Source organism: Rhinichthys klamathensis, unplaced genomic scaffold (genome assembly GCF_029890125.1).
Source record: "Rhinichthys klamathensis goyatoka isolate OS25496 unplaced genomic scaffold, OSU_Roscu_1.1 h1tg000636l_1, whole genome shotgun sequence".
Classification (NCBI taxonomy): domain Eukaryota; kingdom Metazoa; phylum Chordata; class Actinopteri; order Cypriniformes; family Leuciscidae; genus Rhinichthys; species Rhinichthys klamathensis.
Window position 1 is genome coordinate 406,562 of NW_026607082.1, and position 26,774 is coordinate 433,335.

The window sequence follows — 26,774 nt, forward strand, 5'->3', positions numbered from 1 at the left end:
TTTTTTTTACAATTACAACACCGATATTTTGGTCCTTCACTACAGTAAAAGTGGCTAATAGTTGACTCCTTGTGTGTGTTTCAGAATGCCATTCATAATCACATCCGTTTGTTTGAGCCGCTGGTGATTAAAGCTCTGAAGCAGTACACCACCAGCACCTCAGTGGGCCTGCAAAGACAGGTGCTGGACCTACTGTCCCAACTTGTGCAGCTCCGGGTCAACTACTGTTTGCTTGATTCAGACCAGGCGAGTCATTTTAACCTGTGGATCAAACTCCTACTGGGTCAACATGCAATGTTCCATTTTTCTCCACTAATTGAGAATCAAACCAAATCTTGGTATTATTTTATTTTTATATTATACTTGCACAGTGCTTATATTTTACTAACCTGTGTTTGTTTCAGGTGTTCATTGGTTTCGTTCTGAAGCAGTTTGAGTATATTGAAGTGGGGCAGTTCAAGTAAGACCTTGTGACATTGTCATACCAACATACATTACCATACAAAAGTTTGGGGTTGATAAGATTTTTTATGTTTTTGAAAGAAGTCTGTTATGCGCAAAAAGGCTGCATCAAAAATACACTAAAAACATCAATGATATAGTGAAATGTTATTACAATTTAAAAGAACTGTTTTCTATTTTAATATATTTTAAAATGTAACTTATTGCTGTGATGGCAAAGCTGAATTTTCAGCAGCCATTACTCCAGTTTTCATTGTCACATGATCTTTCAAAAATCATTCTAATATGCTGATTTGCTCAGTTAACATTTATTATAATCAATGTTGAAAAAACACGTGCTGTTTAATGTGTTTTTGGAAACGTTATACACTTAAAGTTTCTATTCATCAAAGATTCCTGAAAAAAAAGAAGAACATTTATTTTAAATAGAAATTTTTGTAACATTATAAATGTCTTTTTTGGATCATTTTAATGTTTCCTTGCCCAATAAATGCATTAATTTAAAAAAACAAAACAAATCTTACTTACCCCAAAATTTTCAACAGTAGTGTACATTCAATTGCACATGCTCAGATTTGCTAATATTTATTAGTTTTCACTAAACCAATGGTTTTTTTTTTTCGTGTAGGGACTCTGAAGAGATTGTGCCCAACATTTTCTTCTTCCTGGTTCTGCTGTCCTATGAGCGCTACCACTCCAAACAGATCATCAGCATCCCAAAGATCATTCAGCTGTGTGACGGCATCATGGCCAGTGGCAGGAAGGCAGTAACACATGGTGTGTAGAATCACAACACGCATATATATTCACATCCTCAAGCAGAATATGTAACAACTGTAAACCGAAAACCCATTTTAGACAATTTTTTAAAACCATGTTTCCATATTTCCATATTTTCTAATACTGAACAGACAGTCCTATTAAGTTTTTGCACATTTTCAACTTTCTTTAGTGTCATTTTTCTGTTTTAGCATGAAAGAGGTCTGCAAAGTTACAAAGCACAAAGTCCACTCCAATGGGAGTTATTTTCTATATCATTAATCACTGTTTCTGAACTCCCTGAAACGCTTTGATTTCTTAAGTTTTCTTCCGAGAACTTACACTTCACATTATTCCTCATTCAAATAATTTCCGGCCAAAGCATATGCAAAATATTGGGGATGATTTGTGTTAGTAGTGTGTTGTTGCCATGTCTAGAGATGTTGTTGTTTCCACCCCGCTTCTAACTCTGTTATGGTAAGGGGCGTGACATTTCTGAAACACGCTCAAAGCGGATGACCAATCACAACAATTATCCCGTCGACCAATCAGAGCGCATCGCGTTTTTCGAAAGGATGGGCTTTATAGTTACAGGAACTAAACAGAGCGTTACTGACAGACTTGGAAGAGAGTAAGTAAGAGAGGAATGAAGGAAGAGAGGTACTGCAACAATGTAGAACATGTGAAAAATGTGTTTTTGAACATTCATGCATGAAAACCTATTCTAGTAGACCGCAAAAACAAAATCAAGACTTTGTAAAAGGGCATAATAGGTCTTCCTTAAACAAACTACATATTTACATTCAGAAATGGTTGCATATCATGTAGAATAAGCTTTGATCTAATCAATTGAAAAAGTTATCCTCCTCTTCATTTCTCAGCAATCCCTGCACTGCAGCCCATAGTGCACGACCTCTTTGTGCTGAGAGGCTCCAATAAAGCAGATGCAGGAAAAGAGCTGGAAACTCAAAAGGAAGTGGTGGTGTCCATGCTGCTACGCCTCGTACAACACCATCAGGTAACACTCAGTTTTGGTGTGTGTGTGTTAGTTTTGGAAAAACGTACTCTTTACATTCATGGATTTATGTGTAAAATGCATGTTTGTGTTTGTAGGTGCTGGAGATGTTTATTCTGATCCTACAGCAGTGCCATAAAGAGAATGAAGATAAATGGAAGAGGCTTTCACGACAGATCGCTGACATCATCCTGCCAATGATCGGCAAACAGCAAGTGCGGCTCTGGTTTGACTTTGTGTCTTGATAGCATTACGTTTTCAAGCACCGGATTCATTTCAGATTCTGAATTCAAGCTAACAAACAGTTTTAAGTAAATGTACTTTACATATTTGCTTCTGTGTGCTTGACAGATGCACCTGGACTCCCATGAGGCATTGGGCGTGTTAAACACACTGTTTGAGACAGTGGCTCCCTCCTCTCTACGGCCTGTAGACATGCTGCTGAAGAGCATGTTCATCACACCATCTACCCTAGTGAGAATCCATCACATATTACTTTCATGATGTTATAGATATTATTATCAGTTCAATAGGATGAAGAGTGGCGGTCAAAACGCAAGTAAATGTAAACTTTGTGGGCAAAAGGGTCCATTGTCTATTGTCAATAGTTTAGTGAGGCATGAAGCTCATCTCACATAGAAGTCACTTTCAAACCAAGCAGCTTTCTATTTGTAAACCCAGCGAATTCTTGTGACAAACTTGCCTAAGGAAATCTTCACCCTCATTCCAAATTCTCAATTGTGCAGATTCTTATTGAAATGACAAATCTTTTCTGAACAATGGTAATTCTGGTTGCATATTAAACCTTGTGTTATGTTGCGGGTCAATTTGACCCGTTTCGATTTTCAAGTTGTTGGAAATACTGGTTAACCTTTGTTTTTTTTCTTAATATTTTGTGACTTTTTCTCATTTATCATGATGAACATGCATGCAAAGTTTCAACATGCTGATGTGTTTTGACATATACAAACAAAATTACTGTTACGTTCGTGATGTTCGCGGGTCAATTTGACCCTCATAGGCAGCCATTCAAAAGCAACTGTACAGACACAAAATGAAAACATTTATTTTCTGTATGTCAGGGCACTTCAACTCCAGTTCTAACGTGCAAGTGTATCTAAAAGTGCTCTAACCCTAACCAAACACACTTGAAAAAGATAAAATTACAGTGTTCAGAATTATTTGCAAATTACAGATGAAAATCTTTGTCAGACACAGATAGTAAAATAAGCTCTCATTTCAATATTCAAGATATCTAAAATACCTAGCTTTTAAACAAAACTTTTATGTAGGATTTTCAAAGGCAGCTTCACAGAGCCAAAAAAATAATAAAAAAAACATTTATTTGATGTATGTTTTTGTTATGTTTGGTTTCTCACTTCCCTGTGAGTGAATAATGAAACTAGGAAAATAGGTCTTAGGAAACTAGGGAAAGTTAACTTAGGAAAATGAAAAATTTTCATTATACAGCAAATTTTTTTTTTGTTCAGTTACGATGTTCAAAGCATAAAATGAAAAAAAAAAAAAAAAAAAAAAGTTAAAAAAAAAAAATCAGTATACTGTTTATTTTCCAATTTTGTCAAAACAAAACTGTTTTAAAAAATGTTTTAAAAACATTTTCATAAATCATATTTTCAGATATAATGTTTTTGTAATGTTTGACAAATGTTGATATTAAAAGTTTACAGTTTGTATCTAAATCTTTGTTGTTTTTCATAGTGTGATTTTTGAGGAATTGTATTGAATCCAATTAGGGTCAATTTGACCCGGTCCATAAAGGGTGTACACAGAAATCGAACAGAACACAAGGGTTAACCCTGTAAAGAGGCTCACTTGTGTCCCTGTTCTTTTCTTTAGGCATCAGTGGGTACGGGGCAGTTGTGGGTGTCTGGGATTCTCGCCATCCTGCGTGTTCTAATCTCGCAATCCACAGAGGACATCATTCTGTCTCGTATTCAGGAGCTTTCACTGTCCCCATACCTCCTCTCCTGTCCCACCATCCGTCGATTGTGTGACGATGACTGCTCCCCTCCTGAAGCTCCACCTGCTACCATGGAAGACTCCAATGAAGAGCCGCAGCGTTTTCCTCCTGAGGAAACATTTGCTAGGTAATTGTTGGTCGCTGTCCATTAAAGTCAGTCTGTGATTGTGGCAAAACAAATGCATACTACGGCACTGATAAATATGAAATATTAATTTGATAAAAAAATTAAAAATGCATTTCCTGAAAAGTAAATCCGAGAAAAAATTGCTAGGTTTTTGAATACATTTTAAATACATTTATTTCATGCATGGTTCGTTTCCAACAGCGGCTGTGTGCGAGACACCCTTTTAGCACCTCAGCATATAAAACGGTAACGTTGGTAACGTTTTTATTAAATCGAACATTGCATGGTTGTGAAAACCTTACATGGCTTGGTGCAATTATCAAATCGCTAAAGCTGCCATTTAAAAATATGACAGCCCTGCATTTTGAAATTAGTTTTTTTTTTTTGCTGATTTGCAAAAAAATAGCCTAATATTACCTATTTTGATGATGCTGAGTTTGAAAATATCAAGATCAATATTCAAAATGTATCATTTAAATTACAATGTGCAAAGGAGTGGAAAATATGTTCAAATACTCCATTAAATGTCAAAGAACTTTAAATAAACACAAGTTTATAAATATATAAACCTCATTCACAAAATCTGTATTTTTCTGATGCTGTTTGGATGTAGTAAAAACACCCACAAATGGATCAGAAATCATATGGGTAATGTTTGCATTTTCTTCTGTTACTGGCTATCATTCTAACCTTGAAATCAGGATTAGGCATAACATAATGTCATACATATGAAAATTGACTGGCTTATGCCGAGTTCAGACTGCACGATTTTAGCCCCGATTTTGGCTCGCCGACAGGTTTTGAGAAATCGCCGACAAATGCCCGAAATCACAGGCAAATCGGTCCTCGTTCACGCGAGTGACAATCACGCAGTGTGAATGAGCAAAGACGTGATCTGAGAGAATCACCGACGAGTCGCCGACGCCCGTGAGATATTTGGCATGCTAAATATCTGGACCTGTCGGCGATTCAAAATCCTGCTGTGTGAAAAGTGTTCTGACTGAAAACTACATCGGCGATGACCGACAGCCAATGAGAGAGCAAGATACAGGACAGCAGGATGTTCGGGGAGGAGTTATAGACCAGAATATCAGTATTTTAATAGATAGCCCTTTACAATTATATCAAACAGAAACAAAGCACAAACATTTGCATGACCAGCAGCAACAGCAGGACATTTGCTAAATTATTTATTTACCCCCAACTCTCTTTGCACAGTCCTTGCTCCCCTCGTCTTCCCAACCATTTCCTCCTGCATAAACTGTTTATTTTTCTCATTTTCGCTACAAATCAGCGCACATACAATTTGGATCGCAATCTTCTTGTAGGCTATCATTTTTAATAACAAATTAAGTGTCGCGCGAGAACTCCGGTCTCACGCACGCGTGATCTTCCATTATTTCCCTATCACTTCTCGTGTTTGTTTGGTTGTGAAACGTAGTTTGCGGACCAGGCAGAAGTTGTCGCGATTCTTTCTTTTGTAAAGTCATGCAGTGTGAAACCTCCTGTCGCCGATCCATCGTGCAGTGTGAACACAGCAGCAACTGAATGTTACCCCAGATAGTCATGCAGTGTGAAAACAACAGTGACCCGATTATTTTGAAAATCGTGCAGTCTGAACTCGGCATTAGAGGAAGGTAGAGTGATTATGGGATAGTACAAGACTTTTATTTTGTGAGAAAGTATGACGTGCTAGAGCAAAACAGACGCAGGGCAGTTTCTTCATTAATTTATCATTTTTATAATCTAAATTATACTACAATAATATATTAAATAATAATAATTGTTGTTGTTGTATAGTCATATTTCCACTTTTGTCTTTAGTTGATCACTTTCCTATTGAAGATTAGCTGAATATAGCTAGAACATTTTCTATGTATTACAATATTACACAGAAAACAGTCAGCATAACAAGAAGACAAACACAGCAACAATATTAATAATTAACACAATTATGAATCTCTTTTTATTTGTCAGGTTCTTATTGCAGTTGGTGGGGGTGTTGCTGGATGATATCGCCACGAAGCAGGTAAAAGTTGACATGAGCGAGCAGCAGCACACGTTCTACTGTCAGCAGCTGGGCACACTGCTCATGTGTTTGATCCACATTTTCAAATCAGGTATGCACACCCACAGAGCCCACATCTCATATGTCTAAACTCATAAACAGGACCCTTTACCAGCTTAGCATACTTCATGATCTCGGTAAAGGGCCGAGCTGCTAAATTCCTCTTGGTTTGAATGATCACATTATTTCCTACCAGGAATGTTCCGGCGGATCACGGCAGCGGGCAGCAGGCTACTGAAGGCGGAGGGAGGGGAAGGGGGTCATTTTTATACCCTGGAGGGTCTGAACAGCCTGGTGCTCCAGCTCATCACCACGCACCCATCTCTGGTCCTGCTCTGGTGTCAGGTCCTTCTCATCATCAACTACACCAACTACACCTGGTGGTCCGAGGTGCATCAGACTCCCAAGTAAGACTACATACCAGCAGTGTAAATTAGGAAAGCCGGTTTAATTGATCTTACAGTTACAACCAGCCTAAGCAAAATTCTTGGTAGTTTTAGGAAGTCAAATGCTGATTGTAATGGCAAATAATGGCCTTTCACTGGTTGCAAGCGATTATTTTTGTATGCTGGTTATATGTGCTTTGTAACTGCAATAAGATTCCAGCGACAAGCAATTTGTCTGTACACACCAGACGCGACACTACTACAAGACCTGACAAAATCAGAAAAAAAAAAAAAAAAATGTGCATAGTCAAATTAATACATATTACATAATTTTAACATTTAAAACATAAAAAATAAATATTGTGTGACTGAAACAGTCTTTGTGATGAATACACTTGTTTATTCACTATTCACAGTTTGGAAGTTCTTATTTCCTTTTAATTAATTTTTAATATCTGATTAATATATTTTTAATATATTCATTGTCGCTTTCCGTATGGCTATAAAAGTCACATTACTCATATATTAAATTTAATAAATCACATAATCAGTACCTGATATTATCATTTTCATACTTTGTATGTTGTTGTTCCAGCCATAAAGTGGAAGAAATGGATAACATTTTTAAAATAGAATCCCTTGCTGCTCGTAGTGTATCTGGTTAGGTCAAAAGCTCTGATTAACAGAAAAGATACCTTTCATCACGTCACGGTGTTGTGTCGCTTCTGGTTAGGACACGGTGTAAGAGGCAAAGAAATCAAATCATGTTTTCATCACTCCATTAGGAGGAACAGTCTATCCAGCACTAAGCTGCTGAGCCCACACTCATCTGGAGAGGAGGAGAGGCCAGAGGGGAAGCTTGCTGTGTGTAACAGAGAGATTGTCCGACGAGGAGCCCTTATCCTCTTCTGTGACTATGTGGTGAGAATTCTCAAGCTTTTTTAAAGCTGTGTCTGAGCTCCTGAGGAGTTTTATTTTACTTACTATAACCACTCCATTCCCTAGCCTTGCCGGGCCACTAATACTGATAAGCCGGTTAATTACCTGTTAATAAAACAAAATGTTAATTAGCACTAAACTGCACACTTCCAAAGTTTATTTTTGAACATATCTGTTAACTCTGAAGCCACCTTGGTAGCACCCCCAAGAACCCACATTACTGTTTTTATCATACTTTTCTCTGCAAGGACATGTTGAATTGTTCAAAAGTGACAGTAAAGGCATTTATAATGTTACAGAAAGATTTCTATTTCAAATAAAAACTTCTGTTGATTAAAGAATCCTGAAAAAAAAAAAAAATCACGGTTTTCACATAAGCAAAAATGTTTTCAACATTGATAATAAAATATATATATATATATATATATATATATATATATATATATATATATATATTAGCATATTAGAAGGATTTCTGAAGGATCATGTGAAACTGAGTAATGCCTGCTGAAAATTCAACAATGCTATCACAGCAATAAATGAAATTTTAAAATATATATTAAAACTTTTATATTAAATTGTAATAATTTTTCACAGCATTACTGTACTTTTTTATTTTGGTGAGCATAAGAGACTTATTAAAAAAAAACATTTAAAGTTATTTACTTACCACAAACTTTTGAACAAATAAATTAAAAACTAAAAAAACACTATTTAAGTATTTATAACTTATTATTTATTTTAAAGATGAACTTGTGATTGTACCGGCCATTATATATCCAATATCGGCTAATACTGATAATAATAATAAAAAAAACTATGTGGTACCTTATATCATACAGTACATCTGTTTGCCAACCATACTATTCAGAATATATATATATATATATATATATATATATATATATATTCATAACACAAAAATGGTCATCTTTTGATTTTATCCTCTCAGTGTCAGAACCTGCATGACTCTGAGCATCTGACATGGCTGACGGTGAATCATGTGAGCGATCTGATCAGTCTTTCCCATGAGCCTCCAGTGCAGGATCTCATCAGTGCTGTGCACCGAAATTCGGCAGCCAGCGGACTCTTCATACAGGCCATACAATCACGCTGCGACAACCTTTCTACTGTATGTATATGCACAGTCACCGCATCTTTTTCATTTCATGCTGTGCTTCTCTTTTCAGTCACTTATGTATTAAATGTGTAAATGTGCAGCCGGTGATGCTGAAGAAGACCCTGCAGTGTCTGGAGGGCATTCATCTAAGTCAGTCTGGGGCTCTGCTCATGCTATACGTAGACAAACTTCTCAACACGCCGTTCCGTGTGCTGGCTCGCATGGTGGACACACTCGCCTGCAGACGTGTGGAGATGCTGCTTGCCGAAACCCTGCAGGTAAAACGCTTCCACACACACAATAATGACTCACTACCCAGCTTATTTCACTGTCTGTGCCATTCGTTGGAATAAACTGTTAATAAATAAACCTAAAATCAATGCAACTAAAACACAAAAACTAAATCGAATTAAAATGAAAGAGTTTGATGCATCTCCCAATGGCTGTTGGATTTTGTACTATGGCAACTAGAGTCATTTGGCTCCTAAATTATTGTTTTTAGGATCCAGTTTCTTCCCAGTATTTTTCCAGTTAGAATCAAGATGTATACTTTTGTCTAACTTGATCAAATACCACTAAATTAACGTTTCTTAACCTTTCTGACTCTGAGGCCCCTCATTGTCTAAGACAATATTTGAAGGCCCCCAAAGATATTTCTGGTACTAATGCTGTAATGACAAAGCTGCTTATTTTTAGGGATGCACCGAATATTCGGCCACCGAAAATGGCCCAAAAGTGCATTTTCGGCCGAAAGACTTTTATCACCGAAACAATACGGCCGAAATGTTGTGATGACGCAAACAGAAACCGCGACCTGCATGTGCTTGTCTGAAGCAACATGTCTGCGGTGTGGACGTATTTCAGTATATCTGAACCCGCGAGGAGACGGAAGCCTTGTTTATACTTTCGCCTGCCTCCGCAGCAGGAGTCTCCACAGACCGCGCGCACCTCTCCAAACGGTCGAGGCGTTTATACTTGACGCGCTCGCCGTTGTACTATTCTTTGAAACGACGGGGGACGAATCAAGTAACTGTCCTCTAACCATCACGAATCGGTGAGAAGAAAGATAAACACGTGACAATGTTTATTTTTTAGTATACCACCACCAATACAAAAATAATTATGTAAAACCCAGTAAACCCTGAGATTATTACTTGTGACATTACAAAAAAATATGTATATGGGAACATGTATGTATACAACTAAATTAACGCTCTCTTAAATATTTTCTAATTTCACTAAACATATTTCATTAAGTTTCGTGTACATTTGTATTAAACCTGGACCTTTGTTCATTAAAAAAAGGCTTTTTATGCTATTGTATGCTAATTTAGACGTGCAAACTGGGTGCTGGTGTGATGAGAAGTTCGTGCTCGGCTTTGTTTTTATGAGAGAACATTTAATTTTAAAACCTTTTTGTAAGGCCAGTATATTATTATTTAATGTACACATGAGTGGGGTCAAGTTAAACATTTTGGTTTGAATTTTATTTTATACTGTGCATTGTTGCAATGTGCTAAATAAATATTTGCATAATTTGTAATTGATTTATTTTTTGAAAATTTTATATTAATTTATGCAATTGCAATGCCTTGATTTTAGTAAAGTTTGTACACAGTCATAGCCATAAATGCAATGGTACTAATAATTGGCATAATTTCTTTCGGTGTTTCGGTTTTCAATTTTCGGCCTTGGTTTCCTCTTTTTCGGTTTTCGGTTTCGGCCAAGAATTTTAATTTCGGTGCATCCCTACTTATTTTCAAACTTTTCTATTTACAGAAACTAGGAGAAGCAATTTAATTTAGTTTAATTATTTTAATATTTATATAAATATTATGAATTATATTTATAATAATATAATTTCATTACATAATAAAATTATGAATAATTAAAATAATTATGTATAATTGTGTAATTTTAAAATAATGTAATTAAAATTTAAATACCATAATTCCAGAAGATTCAATAACTCATTATTACCAATGAATTTACATGACTTTTCTAGTCGTGTACTATACTTTTCTAGTGATTACAATGGTTTAAACTGGGTTAGTTCACCCATAACAATTCTGTCATCATTTACTCACCCTTATGTATGAATTTCTTTCTTCTGCTGAACACAAAAGAAGATATTTTGAAGAATATGGGTACCCATACAGTTGATGGGCCCCATTGACTTCCATAGTATGCAAAAAACTACTATGGAAGTCAATGTTTGGTTACCGACATACTTCAAAATATCTTCTTATGTGTTCAGCAGAAGAAATAAAGTCATACAGGTTTGGAACAACTTGAGGGTGAGTAAATGATGACAGAATTTTCATTTTTGAGTGAACTATCCATTTAAACCATCTTGCGTGCACTTGGGTGTGTGCTGAGGCCCCCTAGTGGACCCCTGATTGAGAACCACTGCACTAAATGATTATTGAGAATCATGTTTTCTCCTCCTACTGTAGAATAGTATCGCTCAGCTACCACTAGAGGAGCTGGACAGGATTCAGCAGTACCTGCAGACCAGTGGCCTTGCGCAAAGGTAAGGCGGCTTGCAGTTTCCTGTCTCATCAATCTACTTCTAATCTGTTTGTTTTGTCGCTGTTTATGAAAATCTCCCAATCCTGCTTTTTAAAATGATTGTCTCTCTCTTATGTCAGGCATCAGCGGTTCTTCTCCCTGCTGGACAGGTTCAGAGCCACAGTTGCTGAAGATACCACAAGCCCTGTCGCCCCCATTACCACACACCCACTGGATGGGGACCCACCCCCTCCCCCTGAAAATGTGGAACCCAATAAGGTATGGCTTACAACGGTGGTTGTAAGCTGAAAACATCTTAGCTAAAATATAACATTATTGCTATTGTGTGTGTGTTTATTTCAGGAATGGTATGTTGCTCTGGTGAAATCTCAGTGTTGTTTGAGAGGTGAAGGAGCTCTGTATGAAACTACTGAGCTGCTGACAAAACTTCCCCAATCTGACCTAAACACAATCATGACCTGCAAGGTAAAGACCAAATACATGCATATCTCTTTTCCTTTCTTTTTTTTACTCAAACAGACACTGATGTTGTATTATTGTATTTGCAGGACTTCAACCTGTGTCTGCTGGCATCATGTCTGAGTGTTGGGGTACAGAGGGTATGTAAGGATCATGGGGTGGTTTTATTTGACACTGCTCAAGAGGTGGCCTTTGAGAGATTGGCTGGTGTCGTAGAGCTCCTCCCCTCGCCTCATCAGCCCCTCCTTCCCTCCGCTAAGACGTGCGCGGACTACTTGCAGAAGCTTAATCAAGTATACGGTGAGTCAAAATCAGAATTAAGCTTATTTTCTGCAAATTAAAGGCCTGTTCACACACAAAAAAATTAATTAGTTTGGCTGAATCAGGGGTTCCTAAACTTTTTTTTTTAAATATTTCTTTCAAATTAATATTTTAATGACACAAAAGTGTTGAAAATTATACAAATATGTAAATAAAGTTAAGCTATTACACATTGCATTACCATTAGCATTACCACTCACAGAAAACAGAAAATCACAAGGTGCTTGCGTGTAAATAAACACATGCTTCACTCTGAAACATATAGCACAACAGAATACTTATTTAAACCACAGCCACTAAGCTATATCAGGGTTTCAGATTTTATTTGTTTTTATTTTATATTCACTTCATTTAAATATTAGCTGTTCATCAACTAACAAACCCCCTGCAATTCCGTCATAAACCCGTGTTTGGGAAACCCTCAGCTAAATGACAAGCAAATCCCCTCCTGTACGTTAGGTGGTGCTGATTAACATACAAATGTCTACAGTACTGTGATCAAGACATGGGTAATTTTCTTTAGCATTGCTGTGGTTACTGCAAAATTCCCATTCTTCTATTTGTGTTATCTCATGGTTTTGATGGCGTTATTGTTATTATTCCAACATGGTGAAAATAGTAATAATAAATAACGAGTAGGTGTGTCTAAACTTTCGTAGGTGTAAGTACATGGGAATTATCCTTTGTGGCCAATGCTGTAAATTATGGTGAAGTTGTAATGAACACAGTCATTGCATGTGTTTATGTGTGTGTTGCAGGTGAGCCTGGGTTTTATCAGACAGTGTTGAGTCTGTGTGGCGTGTTGAGTCAGTACCTGCTGTCTCTGTCCAAATTGCCGTCCTCACTGCACATTCCCAAAGACAGAGAGACACTTATTACCACCTTCAGCACCCTCGCTATAGAGGTAAGACTGATGCATCCTTCCCAAATAAAATGATTTTATAGGGAACATTCTAGTAGTTGACTGATATGGATCATTTGATGGCAGATGAAAAAAATAAATAAATTATTGGCTGATAAGTAAAAAATATCAGCTGATATATCAACCTTTGTAATATATTGACATTAATTGAAAGATGATAAAATGGTAATATTTTAGAAAGCTGTATCGGCATATCTATAAATAAAGCCACTTAGCTCATGTTTCTCTTTCTGTCTCTGTAGGTGGTGGTTTGGCGTTTGCTGCAGGATCAGCTGCCTCTGAGTGTGGACATGCAGATGAGTCTGTCGTGTCTGTGTCTGGCTCTCCAGCAGCCGGCGGTGTGGACACACTTCGCCTCTCACTCCTACCTCACACACACCTGCTCAATCATCCAATGTATACAGCTCCTCATCCATGCAGGTTTGTGTTACACAGCTCTAGGGAACGCAGCCATAGACTACGATATACAAAGACGGTGCATTCATATTGCTTAGGAATGGGAGAAAGTGCAATGCGCAATAAGTCTTGCCTTCTAAATAAAAGATTGCAAATTGGTAGGGGTGTAACGATTCATTCGTTTTCTCGATGCATCGATTACAAATCCTGACGATGCATATGCATCGATCTTGAAACATGTATTTCGAATCGTGAATCGTTTATTTCGGTCAATATTCGATTTAAAATGCTAAGAATCGAATAATTTGCGATTCTATATCGATTCAGTGCTTTAAAACATATAAACATTAAATGACTACATGCGCGAATTAATGAGGCGTTGTGCGGCGTCATTTCGCGTCCTCACAGCTCTCACATACTCGCTGCACTCTTAGCATCTTTCACTGGATTTCGCTCGCGCTCGGTCCCATATAGCTCTCATCTACAGATTTCTGAGCAGTCCATGTTTGAGCTCTCCTCAGGGACAGCCATTGGTGTTCACATGAGCAGATGACAGCTCTCTATCGAGAAAGCAAGCCATTGATAAAGCTGCCATATCATTGCACGGTCACTGCTATGAAACAACGCGTTCGCTGCGTGGAAACGTGACCGTTATTTCTTTAAGATAAGATACTGAAGTTTTACGGAAATGGGTCATACCCGTCCTGAGCAGTTAAAGTAAAACCCCACTTATTCAAGGGTGCGCATTTATTACATGGAAAGAGAAAACCAGAGGCGGACAGAGTACAGAGCTTTGTTACTTGAGTAAAAGTACAGATACCCCTTGCTAAATTTTACTCAAGTACAAGTAAAAGTACTACATTCAGATGTCTACTTAAGTAAAAGTACTAAAGTACTTGTTTATAAAAGTACTTGAGTATCAAGAGTACAAGAGTAGATTTTCTAAATATTGCATTACTAATGTACTGCCACAGTACTTACATTTATGCACAGAAACGTCCTACATGGAGTTATGAAAAATGTTAATGTTAATACCTTGGAGAATGTAAAAGGAATTGAAAGTAAAATCAAGTAATTTTCATCTTTTTACCATGTTGCTTTATTTAATTTAATAAAATTTTTGGGGGGTCCCATCTTTAAATGCGGGGACAACACACACACACACACACCACATGTAAGGGTGGCGCTGCCAATAAAGCACCTAAAAGCTGTCACAAAGAACCGGCAAAAGGAATGATTATGAATATGTAAAATATAGCAAGGAGATATTTCAATTGTTTATTAATAAACACTTGTTAATAAACAAGTGTTTTCTTTGTCAGTGTCGGCTAGATGAAGTTGACGATGCTGACTCGCGTTCTTCAGTAGTGAACGTGCCAGAGAGAAATGCACATTTCATACGGATTACATAAGCAGAGAACAGTCTGTAGTCTGTTTTCTTTCGTTTTGAAATTTTCTGTTTAAAAGTAGACATGTCTGTGAGAGGCAAGTAGGCTACCTTATACACTGTGTTTTGGTTCAGTTATGAGACGAGATCCAGTTCACGTGCCGGCGCCTCCGTTTCTTATCTATCGTCTGCTATTTACTTCTTATTTATTAAACCCAGGCAATTGGTTGATGAAACATTGATTCAAATTAAGATACAATTAATGCAAAACGAAATTCAGGTTAAAGAAAGGTTTTGTGTTTTCTGTTTGATGTCTCTGTGAAAGTTTTAAAGCATTTTTTATGCCGCTTTCAGAGCGCTCACGTCCGTAACGGAGAACACGTCCATAACATTGTTTTTTCCTCATAAATGCAAACCAGAAAAATCAAATAAAACAAAATTAATATTTTATGTACTGTGGAGACTGAGCGCCAACCCTTCTTCATTCGCTGGGTAGTAGCCTACTTTGGTTTGCGCAGTGTAATTCACATAATCAGTAAACATATATTTTGCCTCCTAAAGTTTTTTTTTTAAGAAATAAGAAATCCCTCGTGGCTACGCCACTGCCACATGTGAACCTGACTGTGTTAAACACACCACATACTCAAGAACATCAAACCAAATGCTTGGCTTACATTAATGTGTAATATAAAATCTGACCATGGAGTTGACTTTGGCAGAAAACTGAAAGTGATTGCTGATAGGCTGTCCCAATCAATGGCGCCTGCACAATCCAATCACGTTTGAGAGGGAAACAACAAATAGAGGGTTTCCGAGATTTTTCTTTACTTTTTTTTTTTTTTTTACTCAGGTACTCACGGTTATGGATAGAAATGTATTGGAGTAAAGAGTACAATATTTGCCTCTCAAATGTACTTGAGTAAAGTCATGAGTACTCCCCAAAAATGATACTCGAGTAAAGTACAGATCCCTCAAAATTGTACTTAAGTACTGTACTCAAGTAAATGTACTCCGTTACTGTCCGGCTCTGGAGAAAACGTATAATAGGTGTCTAAAATGCACACGCTTCCGATTAATCATGAATGATGAATGAAATGTAATGTCGTTAAACTGAACTGATGAAATAACTACAACATTAATTACACTGATATAAGAGCGCGTGGTTTATCCATCAATCAGATGCGCATTAAAGTTGCATTCGTAATCGTTAATATAGCACAAGTAGACAGCCAGCGCGTTTTCTTTCAGAATCACAAGGAAAATGTTCAGTCGGATAAAGAGGACAAAGAGTAGCTATTCCATGAGGAAACGTTAGTTAAGGTTTAGTTGGGAAAGTTCATGGTATTTGGAGGATGTTTAATGTACCAGGAGGAACACTTTAAGGTTGTGTATCCATTCCTACAAAATAGTTAGCATGATGAACTAACTATACTTTTAAAGCCTTTTTAAATCTTGGTTTACATTTTTACAAATGCTAATTTATAGGCTTTGGAAATATTTTTTATAATAATAGATTCATTAAAAACTAACATGAACTAACGTTAACAATAGACAAAATGTCGTTGTTTTTTTGTTTGTTTTTTGTTCCCACTCTCTGACCCCCAAAGGCAGCTGTATAATTCACACCCTGACTAAGACCCATTGGGGGAAGCATTTAAATAATCCTATGAATGCATATAAAAAATTAAGAATCGAATCGAATTAATCGAATCGCATCGAATTTTAATGTGAATCGCATTGAATCGAATCTTTCTGAATTTGCAAAAATCGTTCTTGAATCCTATGAAAACCTATGAATCGTGAATCGAATCAATTCGCTGCCTACCCAAAGATTCACAGCCCTACAAATTGGTAAAACAAATGACAGCGTTTCGCCTGTGTCTATTAAACCTTTGACAAAATCACATAAGAACATTCAAATCTCCATTGCCGCTGACCCAGAGAATGCAGTTATCATGTATAGGTATGAAATAAAACAGTCTTTCATAAACGGTCTTTTCAAGCACACAGTTTCATTATTTCTGTGTTGTAAATATTAAAATTATCACAGTACTGGGATAAAAATGTATAGTTGGGATATAAAAACCAATGTCTACGCAAGTGATCATCTTTGGACTTGACACTAGACAACAGTAGATGGCGACAAGTGTTAAAAACAATTATTTGTCATTGAATCATTCTTTCAAGAGATTTGTTCAAAAAGGCTGATTCATCCAGTAATTTTTGATTTTTATAATTCATTAAAATGAATTCAACATTTTAAATAGACTGCAGCAATTGACATTTTGTCAGAACCTAAATTACATGCTATTTTGTTTAGTTGTCTGTTCAGAATCGTGGGAAAATCGTGATCTCTTTTTGAAACAAAAAAATGGCGAATCTCAATTTATCCATAATCGTGCAGCTCTAACTTAAACCTAATAAAAATGCAATTGAAATTGATATTCATTTTGTAATTATGATTATGTGTGTGTTACACAGTCTCTGTTGGTCCTGGTGACCAACTTCTGAGGCCGGAGAGGAAAACATCAAACACAGAGCAGTCAGAAGACCAGTTGGACTCTGCAGACAGTGAGTTAATGCACACAATGTGAATTACACACATTGATCAATGATGACCACAACAACAAGCTTTAATGATTCTGTAATTTTCAGACCAGCGTGAATGGCGGTGTTGTGAGATCATGGCTGAGCTGGTTGAAGGTCTACAGAGTGTGTTGGCTCTGGGTCACCATAGAAACAAGAACTTCCCAGCATTCCTTACGCCCACCCTACAGAACGTCATCATCAGCCTGGCCAGGCTTCCCCTTGTGAACAGCTACACCCGAATCCCCCCACTGGTGAGAGAGGGATTGAGTGTGTATTCATACATTGCGTGCAAGTGTGTTTAAAACTGTATGAAAATATTCATGTGTTTGAATGAACAGGTCTGGAAGCTGGGCTGGTCCCCCAGGCCGAGTGGAGACTTTGGCACAGCATTGCCAGAGATCCCTGTGGAGTTCCTGCAGGAGAAAGATGTCTTCAGAGAGTTCCTCTACCGCATTAACACTCTGGGTATGACATGAGAGACTCATTTCAGAGTTGTTTGTCTATTTAAAAGTAGTCATGAAATGGGATTTTGAGTTACCTTACAGAATTTGGGAAGCAGATGCAGAGGAAAAATTCAATATATACATTTACCGGTCAAAAGTTTGGAAACATTATTATTTTTAATGTTTTTAAAAAAAGTCTCTTATGCTCATCAAGCCTGCATTTATTTGATCAAAAATACAGAAAACAAAACCGTAATATTGTGAAATAAATATTACATTTTAAAACAAAAAAATTCTATTTGAATACACTTTAAAATATAATTTATTTATTTGATGCAAAGCTGAATTTTCATCAGCCAATACTCCAGTCTTCAGTGTCACGTGATCCTTCAGAAATCATTCTAATATGCAGATTTATTGTCAATGTTGGAAACAGTTGTGCTGCTTAATATTTTTTTATAACCTGTGATACTTTTTTCACGATTCTTTGATGAATAAAAAGTAAAAAAAAAGCAGCATTTATTATTATATACACACACATGTGACGTGTGTGTGTGTATTATATAGATAGATAGATTTATGAAACTCTTAATGCATTTTAATATTAGAAATTCATATAATAATTAATATGAAATATGAAATTTGTTGGCTAGGTGTTTCCTTCAGTTATTTAACGAAAGTTAGATGAAAATTATGCTTTATGATCCATCACTGTGTTAACATCAGGCAAACCTCATGTATAGTCCAGCCTTTTGTATAGTACATGATTATTGAACCGCTTGATTTGCTCTTGTGGTCTCCTTGCAGGCTGGAGTAGTCGGACACAGTTTGAGGAGACGTGGGCCACTCTTTTGGGGGTGCTGGTCACTCAGCCAATCACGATGGACCAAGAGGAGGAAACCCAGCAAGAGGTAAATCATTTAATTTTTGCCAAAAAGACTGGAAGCACTCATCCAGGTTTTGGAGACTGCGTGTGACAGATGAGACGTGTCTGTTTGTGGCGCAGGAGGATCTGGAGAGGACTCAGATAAATGTACTGGCGGTTCAGGCCATCACCTCTCTAGTGCTGAGTGCCATGACTCTGCCCACAGCAGGAAATCCAGCCATTAGCTGCCTTGAACAGCAACCCCGCAACAAAATCCTTAAAGCTCTGGACACCAGGTATGTACACATTTATTATATCGTACTTGTTCTTCTAGGTTTAGAAGTGGATAAGAAGTTTCTGTGTTTTGCAGGTTTGGTCGTAAGCTGAGTGTGATTAGAGGTATGGTTGAGCGTGAGATTCAGGCCATGGTGTCAAAGAGAGACAACATTGCCACACACTTCCCCTATCAAGCCTGGGACCCTGTGCCCTCTTTATCATCTTCAACGGCAGGTAAGTGGTCAGCTAAAGATCCTGTTGAGATGCCAAATATATATTTTTTGTTGTATTCATGACCTTTTGCGTGTGCGTGTATATCTGCATATTCAGGCACCCTCATCAGCCATGAGAAACTCCTGCTGCAGATTAATACAGAGAGGGAGATGGGCAACATGGACTACAAACTGGGTCAAGTTAGTAAACTGACTACTTTAAAACACTTCACTTCATCATTCAGCATTTATTGAAAGGATAGTTCATAATATGGCCTCTTTAATTATTCTGAACTTTTGACCGTGTATGTGTGGATAATAGCCTAAATTAAATCTGTTCATCATATAACGTGATCGTGTCTCTTCAGAAGACTTAGATTAAGTCGCTCCATTACTTGTACGATGTCTTTATAATCTTTTAGAAGTGTCAAAGTTTTAGTTGGGTGGACTTTCAATGAATGAACAAAAATAAGAGAATATGGTGATATGAACAGGGTGATATGGCTGCTTTATTCAGCAGCCATATCACCCTGTAGCCCAAGACTGGTTGCCCACTAAAGCTAAGCAGGGCTGAGCCTGGTTAGTACCTGGATGGGAGACCTACTGAGAAAACCAGGTTGCTGCTGGAAGAGGTGTTAGTGAGGCCAGCAGGAGGTGCTCACCCTGTGGTCTGTGTGGGTCCTAACGCCCCAGTAAAGTGATGGGGACACTATACTGTCAATTGAGCACCGTCCTTCGAATGAGACGTTAAACCGAGGTCCTGACTCTCTGTGGTCACAAAAAATCCCAGGATGTGTTTCGAAAGAGTAGGGGTGTAACCCTGGCATCCTGGCCAAATTTGCCCAGTGGCCTCTGTCCATAATAGCCTCCTAATCATCCCCATATATATATACCAATTGGCTTCATCACTATGTCTCCTCTCCACCAGTAAGCTGGTGTGTGGTGGGCGTTCTGGCGCACCATGGCTGCCGTCGCATCATCCAGGTGGATGCTGCACATTGGTGGTGGTTGAGGAGATTCCCCCTTCTATGTGAAGCGCTTTGAGTGTCCAGAAAAGCACTATATAAATGTGATGAATTATTTTTGAAAAATATGTTAATTTGGGTTTTAAAAGAAGAAAGTCTAATGGGTTCAGAAGAACGTGAGCACAGAATTTTCATTTTTGGGTGAACTTGGGTTATATCTGCATGTTACTAACAATGTACACTCTGCAGGTGTCCATTCACTCAGTGTGGTTGGGTAATAACATCACCCCTCTGAGGGAGGAGGAGTGGGGTGAGGATGAGGAAGATGAGACCGATGCTCCAGCACCTGCCTCACCACCATTATCACCAATCAACTCCAGGTCAGACTTACAGAGTTACAGCAAAAAAAAGCTCCTTAAAATCAGCATCCTCCAGACTTCACACCCTGCATTGTCTTTCTACTTCTCCTTTCCAGGAAGCACCGTGCAGGGGTTGACATCCACTCCTGCTCTCAGTTCCTCCTGGAGCTCTACAGCCAGTGGATCCTCCCTGGAAGCCCCAGCAGCAGGAAGACTCCTGTTGTGCTAATCAGTGAGGTTGTCAGATCGGTGAGTGCATGCTTAGACGTTCTTTCATAGCGATCCATCAGCCTTTTTATGCTATATATTGCAGGTGTTCTAAATCCGTTTGACTCAATTCGCCTTTGGCTAAGCCCCGCCCCCCTTAGTTACTGTTGCTACGTCCGACAAACAAACTTCATCTGGGCTCTGGTATCAATATGGCTTATGCTGTGACAGCTCTTCCTGCTGAAATTTTATCAAACTTTTATAAAGCAGCAAATAAAGTGTCCGATAGAAGTAGGCAAAAGGGGCTGCAATATACGTTCGAAGGCTATATTCACGACATACAGGTGAAACGCAAGGAACAAGGCATCCAAATAGAGGCAAACGCATACGGTCACAGTCAAAAAATAACCACCGCATATCCTACTAATCGAGACGGAGGCTGGGTCTAACAATATCAAGGAGCAACACTGTTCATGCAAAGCTGGGTAGGTCTCTATTCACTTCTATAATCGTTATTACAAAGCAAACGGACTACGCGAGTATAACTTTGTATTTATTAGCAGCGTGTGCTAGACGACACTTGTCAGGATTTGACTTCGGTTTTGGGAAGGGAAAAAAACGGACACCCCCCTCCAACCTCTCTGGGAAACGTGTATCTGTGTTACAAATGCCCCAGGCACAACGTTTAGCATATTTTTGATAAAACTACGACGGTAATAGCCTGCCGAGACCAAAAATATGAGACGCCTGTGTTAAAGTCAATGGAGCGCTGTGAAAAAGTGTCGGACCACTGTGGGAGCTCGTTCTTGGCTGCACTGTGATTGGTCAATCTACATTCTAGGGTGTGGCTTAGCCAAAGGCGAATTGACCCTAATTATCCAAGTTAGAATTGTGAGATAAAAGGTCGCAATTACCTTTTATATTTTTTATTCTGTGGTAGAAACAAGCTTCCATAAAAAAGCGTTTGACAGTTTGAAAAGTGTGTTTTAAGAATGTATCTTTGGACAATCTATTTTCTGTATGTGTCTCTTTAAGCTGCTGGCAGTGTCTGATCTGTTCACCGAGAGGAATCAGTTTGATATGATGTTCTCCACCCTGACTGAGCTGCAGAAAGTCCATCCACCAGAAGATGAGATCCTCAGCCAGTACCTTGTTCCAGCTATCTGCAAAGCAGCCGCAGTGCTTGGCATGGTGAGTGTATGCACTTCTGATGCACTGGCTATATAAATAAGCAGTTACAGTTATTTAACAGTGTGGACTTAATGTATCTATGTCAGGATAAAGCCATTGCAGAGCCTGTGTGCCGTCTGCTGGAGAGCACCTTGCGCAGCACTCATCTGCCCAGTCGGATCGGTGCTCTTCATGGAGTTCTATACGTGCTGGAGTGCGATCTGCTGGATGATACAGCACGGCAGCTTATCCCTACTGTCAGTGAATACCTGCTCTCTAACCTTAGAGCTATAGCACAGTGAGTACCACTAAAACCCGACACACTTTACGGTCTGACTAACCTTAAAGGGAGAGTTCACCCAAATATGAAAATTAGCCCATGATTTACTCACCCTCAAGTCATCCTAAGTGTATATGACATTCTTCTTTCATATGAATACATTCAGAGTTATATAAAAAGATGTCCTGGCCCTACCAAGATTTATAATGGCAGTGAATTGCTGTTTCTGTTTTGAAGTCCATAAAAGTGCATCTATCCATCATAAAAGTTCTCCATATGGCTCCGGGGGGTTAATAAAGGCCTTCTGAAGCGAAGCTGTGCGTTTGTGTAAGAAAAGTATTCATATTTACCACGTTACAAAGTAAAATTCTAGAATCCATGTGTTTGTTTGGCCGGATGCTAGTTATTTTACTTTATAAATGTTTAAATATGGATATTTTTCTTGCACAAACGCACCGCTTCGCTTCAGAAGGCCTTTATTAACCCCTCTGAGCCGTGTGGAGCATGTGGAGAAACAGCAATTCACTGCCATTATACATCTTGGAAGAGCCAGGACATTTTTTAATATAACTCCGATTGTATTTGCTAAAAGAAGAATGTCATATACACTTAGGATGACTTGAGTGTGAGTAAATCATGGGCTAATTTTCATTTTTGGGTGAACTATCCCTTTAAAACTTCATCCAAACGGGCAGTAGTTAGTACAAACTAGATGTTTACATTTCTGAAGAAAAAATGACTGTGGAAAAGTAGCTACCACAATGCTAGGGTGTAGTAGATGTTTGTTTAAGGTGTTCCAAGTGGTTTCGACATGGTTTCTTACTGGTCCAAGTTAAAATAGCCCACTAGTCGATTCCAGACTAATTTTCTTTATTATTAAAAAAGGTGAGGTGAATTCTTATAACAGTGCAATGTAAATTATAATTTACACTATTATAATTAATTGATCTTTAATGTCCTAATAAAAATAACTATATTCATTTATTAGTACTCCATTTACATATTTTAAAGGGTTAGTTGACCAAAAAATTAAAATTCTGTCATCAAGTACTTACCCTCGTGTCGTTCCAAATCCATAAGTCTTTCGGTCATCTTTGAAACACAAATGAAGATGTTTTTAATGAAATTTGAGAGATTACTGTTCTTTCTTTAAATGTCCATTACAACAAAACTTTGACTCTTCATAAAGTGATCAGAATAAATCCAAATGTATCGAGTTATTCGGTTATTGGTGAATATGAATATTGAATATGGTTATTCCAAGTCACATGCCAGAACAAACCTCATTGGTTCTTGTGCGTCAAGCAAGGATGTTTGAGCTTCTGTTTACCATGTTTGACATGCTCTATGTATGTGCAGGGATCTCTTCAGAAGACTTGGATTAAAACGTTCGATTCGTTTGGATTTCTTTAACAATGTTTTTATGAACTTTTTCAAGCGTCAAATTTGTGGTGGAATGGCCTTTCAATGGAGCGACCGATATCTTTTAAGGTTTATTAAAAAAATATCATGTTTAAACAAATTATCCATAATTCCACCAGTTATGGAAAATACTTAGAAAGCCTACAGATGTCTACTAGGCATACTAATAACTAGTCATTTTAGCAGACATTTGAATCCCTGCTCAATCCCAATGATTGAATCTGCATCCTTCCTATTACCAGCTTTGACCTTTAACCCCTCCACCACACCTCTCCCAGCGGCAGGCAAGGGCAGTCCCATCATTAGTGTGACACTAACTCTTAGTGTTTGCCGTTTCATTTAAGAGAATATGGGATGAGAGGTTAATGGTTTGCGTCCTGCATTTAATGAAAGACTTCACACTGTTTGAGTCTCTCTTAAGAGGTTATGCCTCATGCAGTCAAAGCTAATGCCAAAGTCTCTGTGGCATGCTGGGAGACTCAATAATAGGTTCGCCCTGGCAATCACAACACACGCCCGCACACTGCATGGTCATCAGCTCCTCATTAGCTGTAATGTATGCTGTCTTACTGAGATCTGAGATCCCTCATTAAAGACCAGGGCTAGAATTAGCATCAGATAGCCTCACTGAAAATAGATGAGCGTGTTTAGGCCTAACACTGTTTGTGTGTCTCTCTCAGCTGTGTGAATCTACACAACCAGCAGCATGTGTTGGTGATGTGCGCCGTGGCATTCTACATGATGGAGAACTACCCACTGGATGTTGGGCCTGAGTTCAATGCCGGGATCATTCAGGTGGGAAGAGCCCACAATTTGAAAAAAAAGATCATTGGTGTTTTAATTTTCTTTGATCCGTCTTGATTCTGGACTTGTTTTGCTGAAACATTTACGATACACAATCTTCCAGCCTAGGGTGAAATTATTATGTACATTAATAATGATTTGGGAGAAATATAATGTAATTTAAAGGAAGACTGTGGGCGGCGTTCTGTGGCACAGCAGGATTTTAAATAGCCTCTGGGGCGCTGCCGATGTATAGAAAACTGTGTTTGACGTGGCATGACACTGTGCTTTTCATCCTGTGTGACCCCCTTTAAGATGTTTGGCATACTCTTATTATCATTTCTTAGAAAACAAAACTATTTCATTAAATCAGTTCGAACAACATGCAGAAAAAAAACATACATTTTCATAAGCTGACATCATAATTTGCCTTTTCTGACAAGGCAAGCTCAGGTTGTAAAATGTCATGTGGTGTAATTTACTATAGACTGAATGATATTTAAGAAACAACATGATTGCAAAGAGTACATTTATTTAAAAAAATGACATGTTTCAAGCTACAAAGATTTGGTAACACTTTATTTTACAGTGTCCTTGTTACATATGTTACATGTATTTACCATAGTAATAACAGTAAATTATGGATAATTACATGCAACTAACCCTCAACCAAATCCTAATCCTACCCTATCCCTATAGTAAGTACATGTAGTTGCTTAATATTACTCAGTACTTAATATATAATTACACTGTAACAATAACACCTTAAAATAAAGTGTAACCAAAGATTTTTCCTTTTTTTTTAAATCATGGACACACTACTATTGTTCCTCCTTTACATCTCCAGCTGTGCTGTATGATGCTATCTGCTAGCGAGGAGGCCACACCATCCATCATCTACCACTGCGTCCTGCGAGGAATGGAGCGGTTGCTTCTGTCCGAGCAGCTGTCGCGCATGGACGCGGAGACGCTGGTCAAGCTGAGCGTTGACCGTGTGAACATGCCCAGCCCACACCGTGCCATGGCTGCCCTGGGTCTCATGCTCACCTGCATGTACACAGGTGTGGCTGGAGAGGAAGGCAGGACACATTTCAGCTTCATCTTTAATACTGACCCACCTACTAACACCAACCCCTAAGAACAGACTCACCTTAGATGCTTACCCTACTAACTAAGCACATAGCAGCAGAGTCCTCAGTATGATTTTAAGAAAGTGTCTTATGCGAGTAAAAATTCTATATAAGAAGATGTTTATTTTGTGGAACTCTTGAGATTTTGCTTAGTCGAGTAACCTAGTTTAATCTGAATGGATCCATTTCGGAACTGTTCTTCTTACTGTTGTCCATAAATTTACATTACAGGGAAGGAGAAGGGAAGTCCTGGGCGCCCTGCTGATGCTGACCCAACAGCTCCTGACAGTGAGTCAGTCATTGTCGCAATGGAGCGTGTATCTGTTCTGTTTGACAGGTACATATGTCTGTTTTTGAAGAAACTGAATGCAAAAAACATTTTTCCCGAAGGTACAGTATATTTTTTTTCCTTTTCCACTAATGTGTCTGTGGAAAATTCTTGCCGCAGGATTCGTAAAGGCTTTCCGAGTGAGGCACGAGTGGTAGCCCGGATCCTTCCTCAGTTCCTGGATGACTTTTTCCCACTGCAAGACGTCATGAACAAAGTCATCGGGGAGTTCCTGTCCAATCAGCAGCCTTACCCACAATTCATGGCTACAGTGGTGTACAAGGCAAGTGCCACTTTTTTGATATCTTCTATTATGCTTTGGATACTCTGTGATCTTAAAGGGATACTCCACCGTTTTTTTCATATTAAACTGTTATTCCCTTAACTAAGACGAGTTGATGCATACCTCTCTCGTCTCAGTGCGTGCACTCAATCGCTCTGGCGCGCGAGACAGTTTGATGGCACTTAGCTTAGCCCAGTTCATTGAAACATGTTTTGTACATGAAATCAATGGGGTCCAGTGTTGATTTGGACCCATGTACTTTCATTGTATTGACAAAAACTGTTAAAGCATTCTTTGTGAGCTATCCTTACTTTTAATATGGTCATTTCAAGTGGAAATCAGTTTACTAAATAATGTAAATTTGACTGACTGCTTCATTTCCACTTTAATGCATGCGTTTCTTGCAACAGGTATTTCAAACACTTCATGCAACTGGGCAGTCCTCCATGGTCCGTGATTGGGTGCTACTCTCGCTGTCGAACTTTACACAGAGAACACCTGTCGCCATGGCAATGTGGAGCCTGTCCTGTTTCTTTGTCAGTGCCTCGACCAGCCAGTGGATCTCTGCCCTGTATCCTTAAATGCATA

At 38.3% G+C, this 26,774-nt stretch overlaps 1 protein-coding gene and 1 pseudogene across 4 annotated transcripts in view; both read left to right on the top strand.

Annotated features, from left to right (window-relative positions):
- The window catches only part of htt (huntingtin), a 53,073-nt gene that overhangs the window by 25,702 nt on the left and 597 nt on the right, over nucleotides 1-26,774 (top strand). For all 4 annotated transcript variants that reach the window (XM_056241338.1, XM_056241339.1, XM_056241340.1 and 1 more), the window contains 34 exons: nucleotides 85-246; nucleotides 405-460; nucleotides 1,091-1,239; nucleotides 2,103-2,239; nucleotides 2,335-2,451; nucleotides 2,588-2,710; nucleotides 4,094-4,344; nucleotides 6,322-6,464; nucleotides 6,609-6,819; nucleotides 7,584-7,719; nucleotides 8,690-8,869; nucleotides 8,959-9,135; nucleotides 11,314-11,390; nucleotides 11,509-11,647; nucleotides 11,732-11,854; nucleotides 11,938-12,148; nucleotides 12,928-13,073; nucleotides 13,334-13,511; nucleotides 17,356-17,445; nucleotides 17,530-17,714; nucleotides 17,802-17,928; nucleotides 18,714-18,817; nucleotides 18,913-19,067; nucleotides 19,142-19,281; nucleotides 19,378-19,460; nucleotides 20,474-20,604; nucleotides 20,700-20,832; nucleotides 21,826-21,981; nucleotides 22,068-22,258; nucleotides 24,343-24,457; nucleotides 25,293-25,524; nucleotides 25,807-25,912; nucleotides 26,024-26,186; nucleotides 26,597-26,757. In XM_056241338.1, the coding sequence (XP_056097313.1) occupies nucleotides 85-246; nucleotides 405-460; nucleotides 1,091-1,239; nucleotides 2,103-2,239; nucleotides 2,335-2,451; nucleotides 2,588-2,710; nucleotides 4,094-4,344; nucleotides 6,322-6,464; nucleotides 6,609-6,819; nucleotides 7,584-7,719; nucleotides 8,690-8,869; nucleotides 8,959-9,135; nucleotides 11,314-11,390; nucleotides 11,509-11,647; nucleotides 11,732-11,854; nucleotides 11,938-12,148; nucleotides 12,928-13,073; nucleotides 13,334-13,511; nucleotides 17,356-17,445; nucleotides 17,530-17,714; nucleotides 17,802-17,928; nucleotides 18,714-18,817; nucleotides 18,913-19,067; nucleotides 19,142-19,281; nucleotides 19,378-19,460; nucleotides 20,474-20,604; nucleotides 20,700-20,832; nucleotides 21,826-21,981; nucleotides 22,068-22,258; nucleotides 24,343-24,457; nucleotides 25,293-25,524; nucleotides 25,807-25,912; nucleotides 26,024-26,186; nucleotides 26,597-26,757 (4,988 nt within the window). The remainder of the gene's footprint in view (nucleotides 1-84; nucleotides 247-404; nucleotides 461-1,090; nucleotides 1,240-2,102; nucleotides 2,240-2,334; nucleotides 2,452-2,587; nucleotides 2,711-4,093; nucleotides 4,345-6,321; nucleotides 6,465-6,608; nucleotides 6,820-7,583; nucleotides 7,720-8,689; nucleotides 8,870-8,958; nucleotides 9,136-11,313; nucleotides 11,391-11,508; nucleotides 11,648-11,731; nucleotides 11,855-11,937; nucleotides 12,149-12,927; nucleotides 13,074-13,333; nucleotides 13,512-17,355; nucleotides 17,446-17,529; nucleotides 17,715-17,801; nucleotides 17,929-18,713; nucleotides 18,818-18,912; nucleotides 19,068-19,141; nucleotides 19,282-19,377; nucleotides 19,461-20,473; nucleotides 20,605-20,699; nucleotides 20,833-21,825; nucleotides 21,982-22,067; nucleotides 22,259-24,342; nucleotides 24,458-25,292; nucleotides 25,525-25,806; nucleotides 25,913-26,023; nucleotides 26,187-26,596; nucleotides 26,758-26,774) is intronic.
- On the top strand, nucleotides 19,772-19,888 carry LOC130076304 (5S ribosomal RNA; annotated as a pseudogene).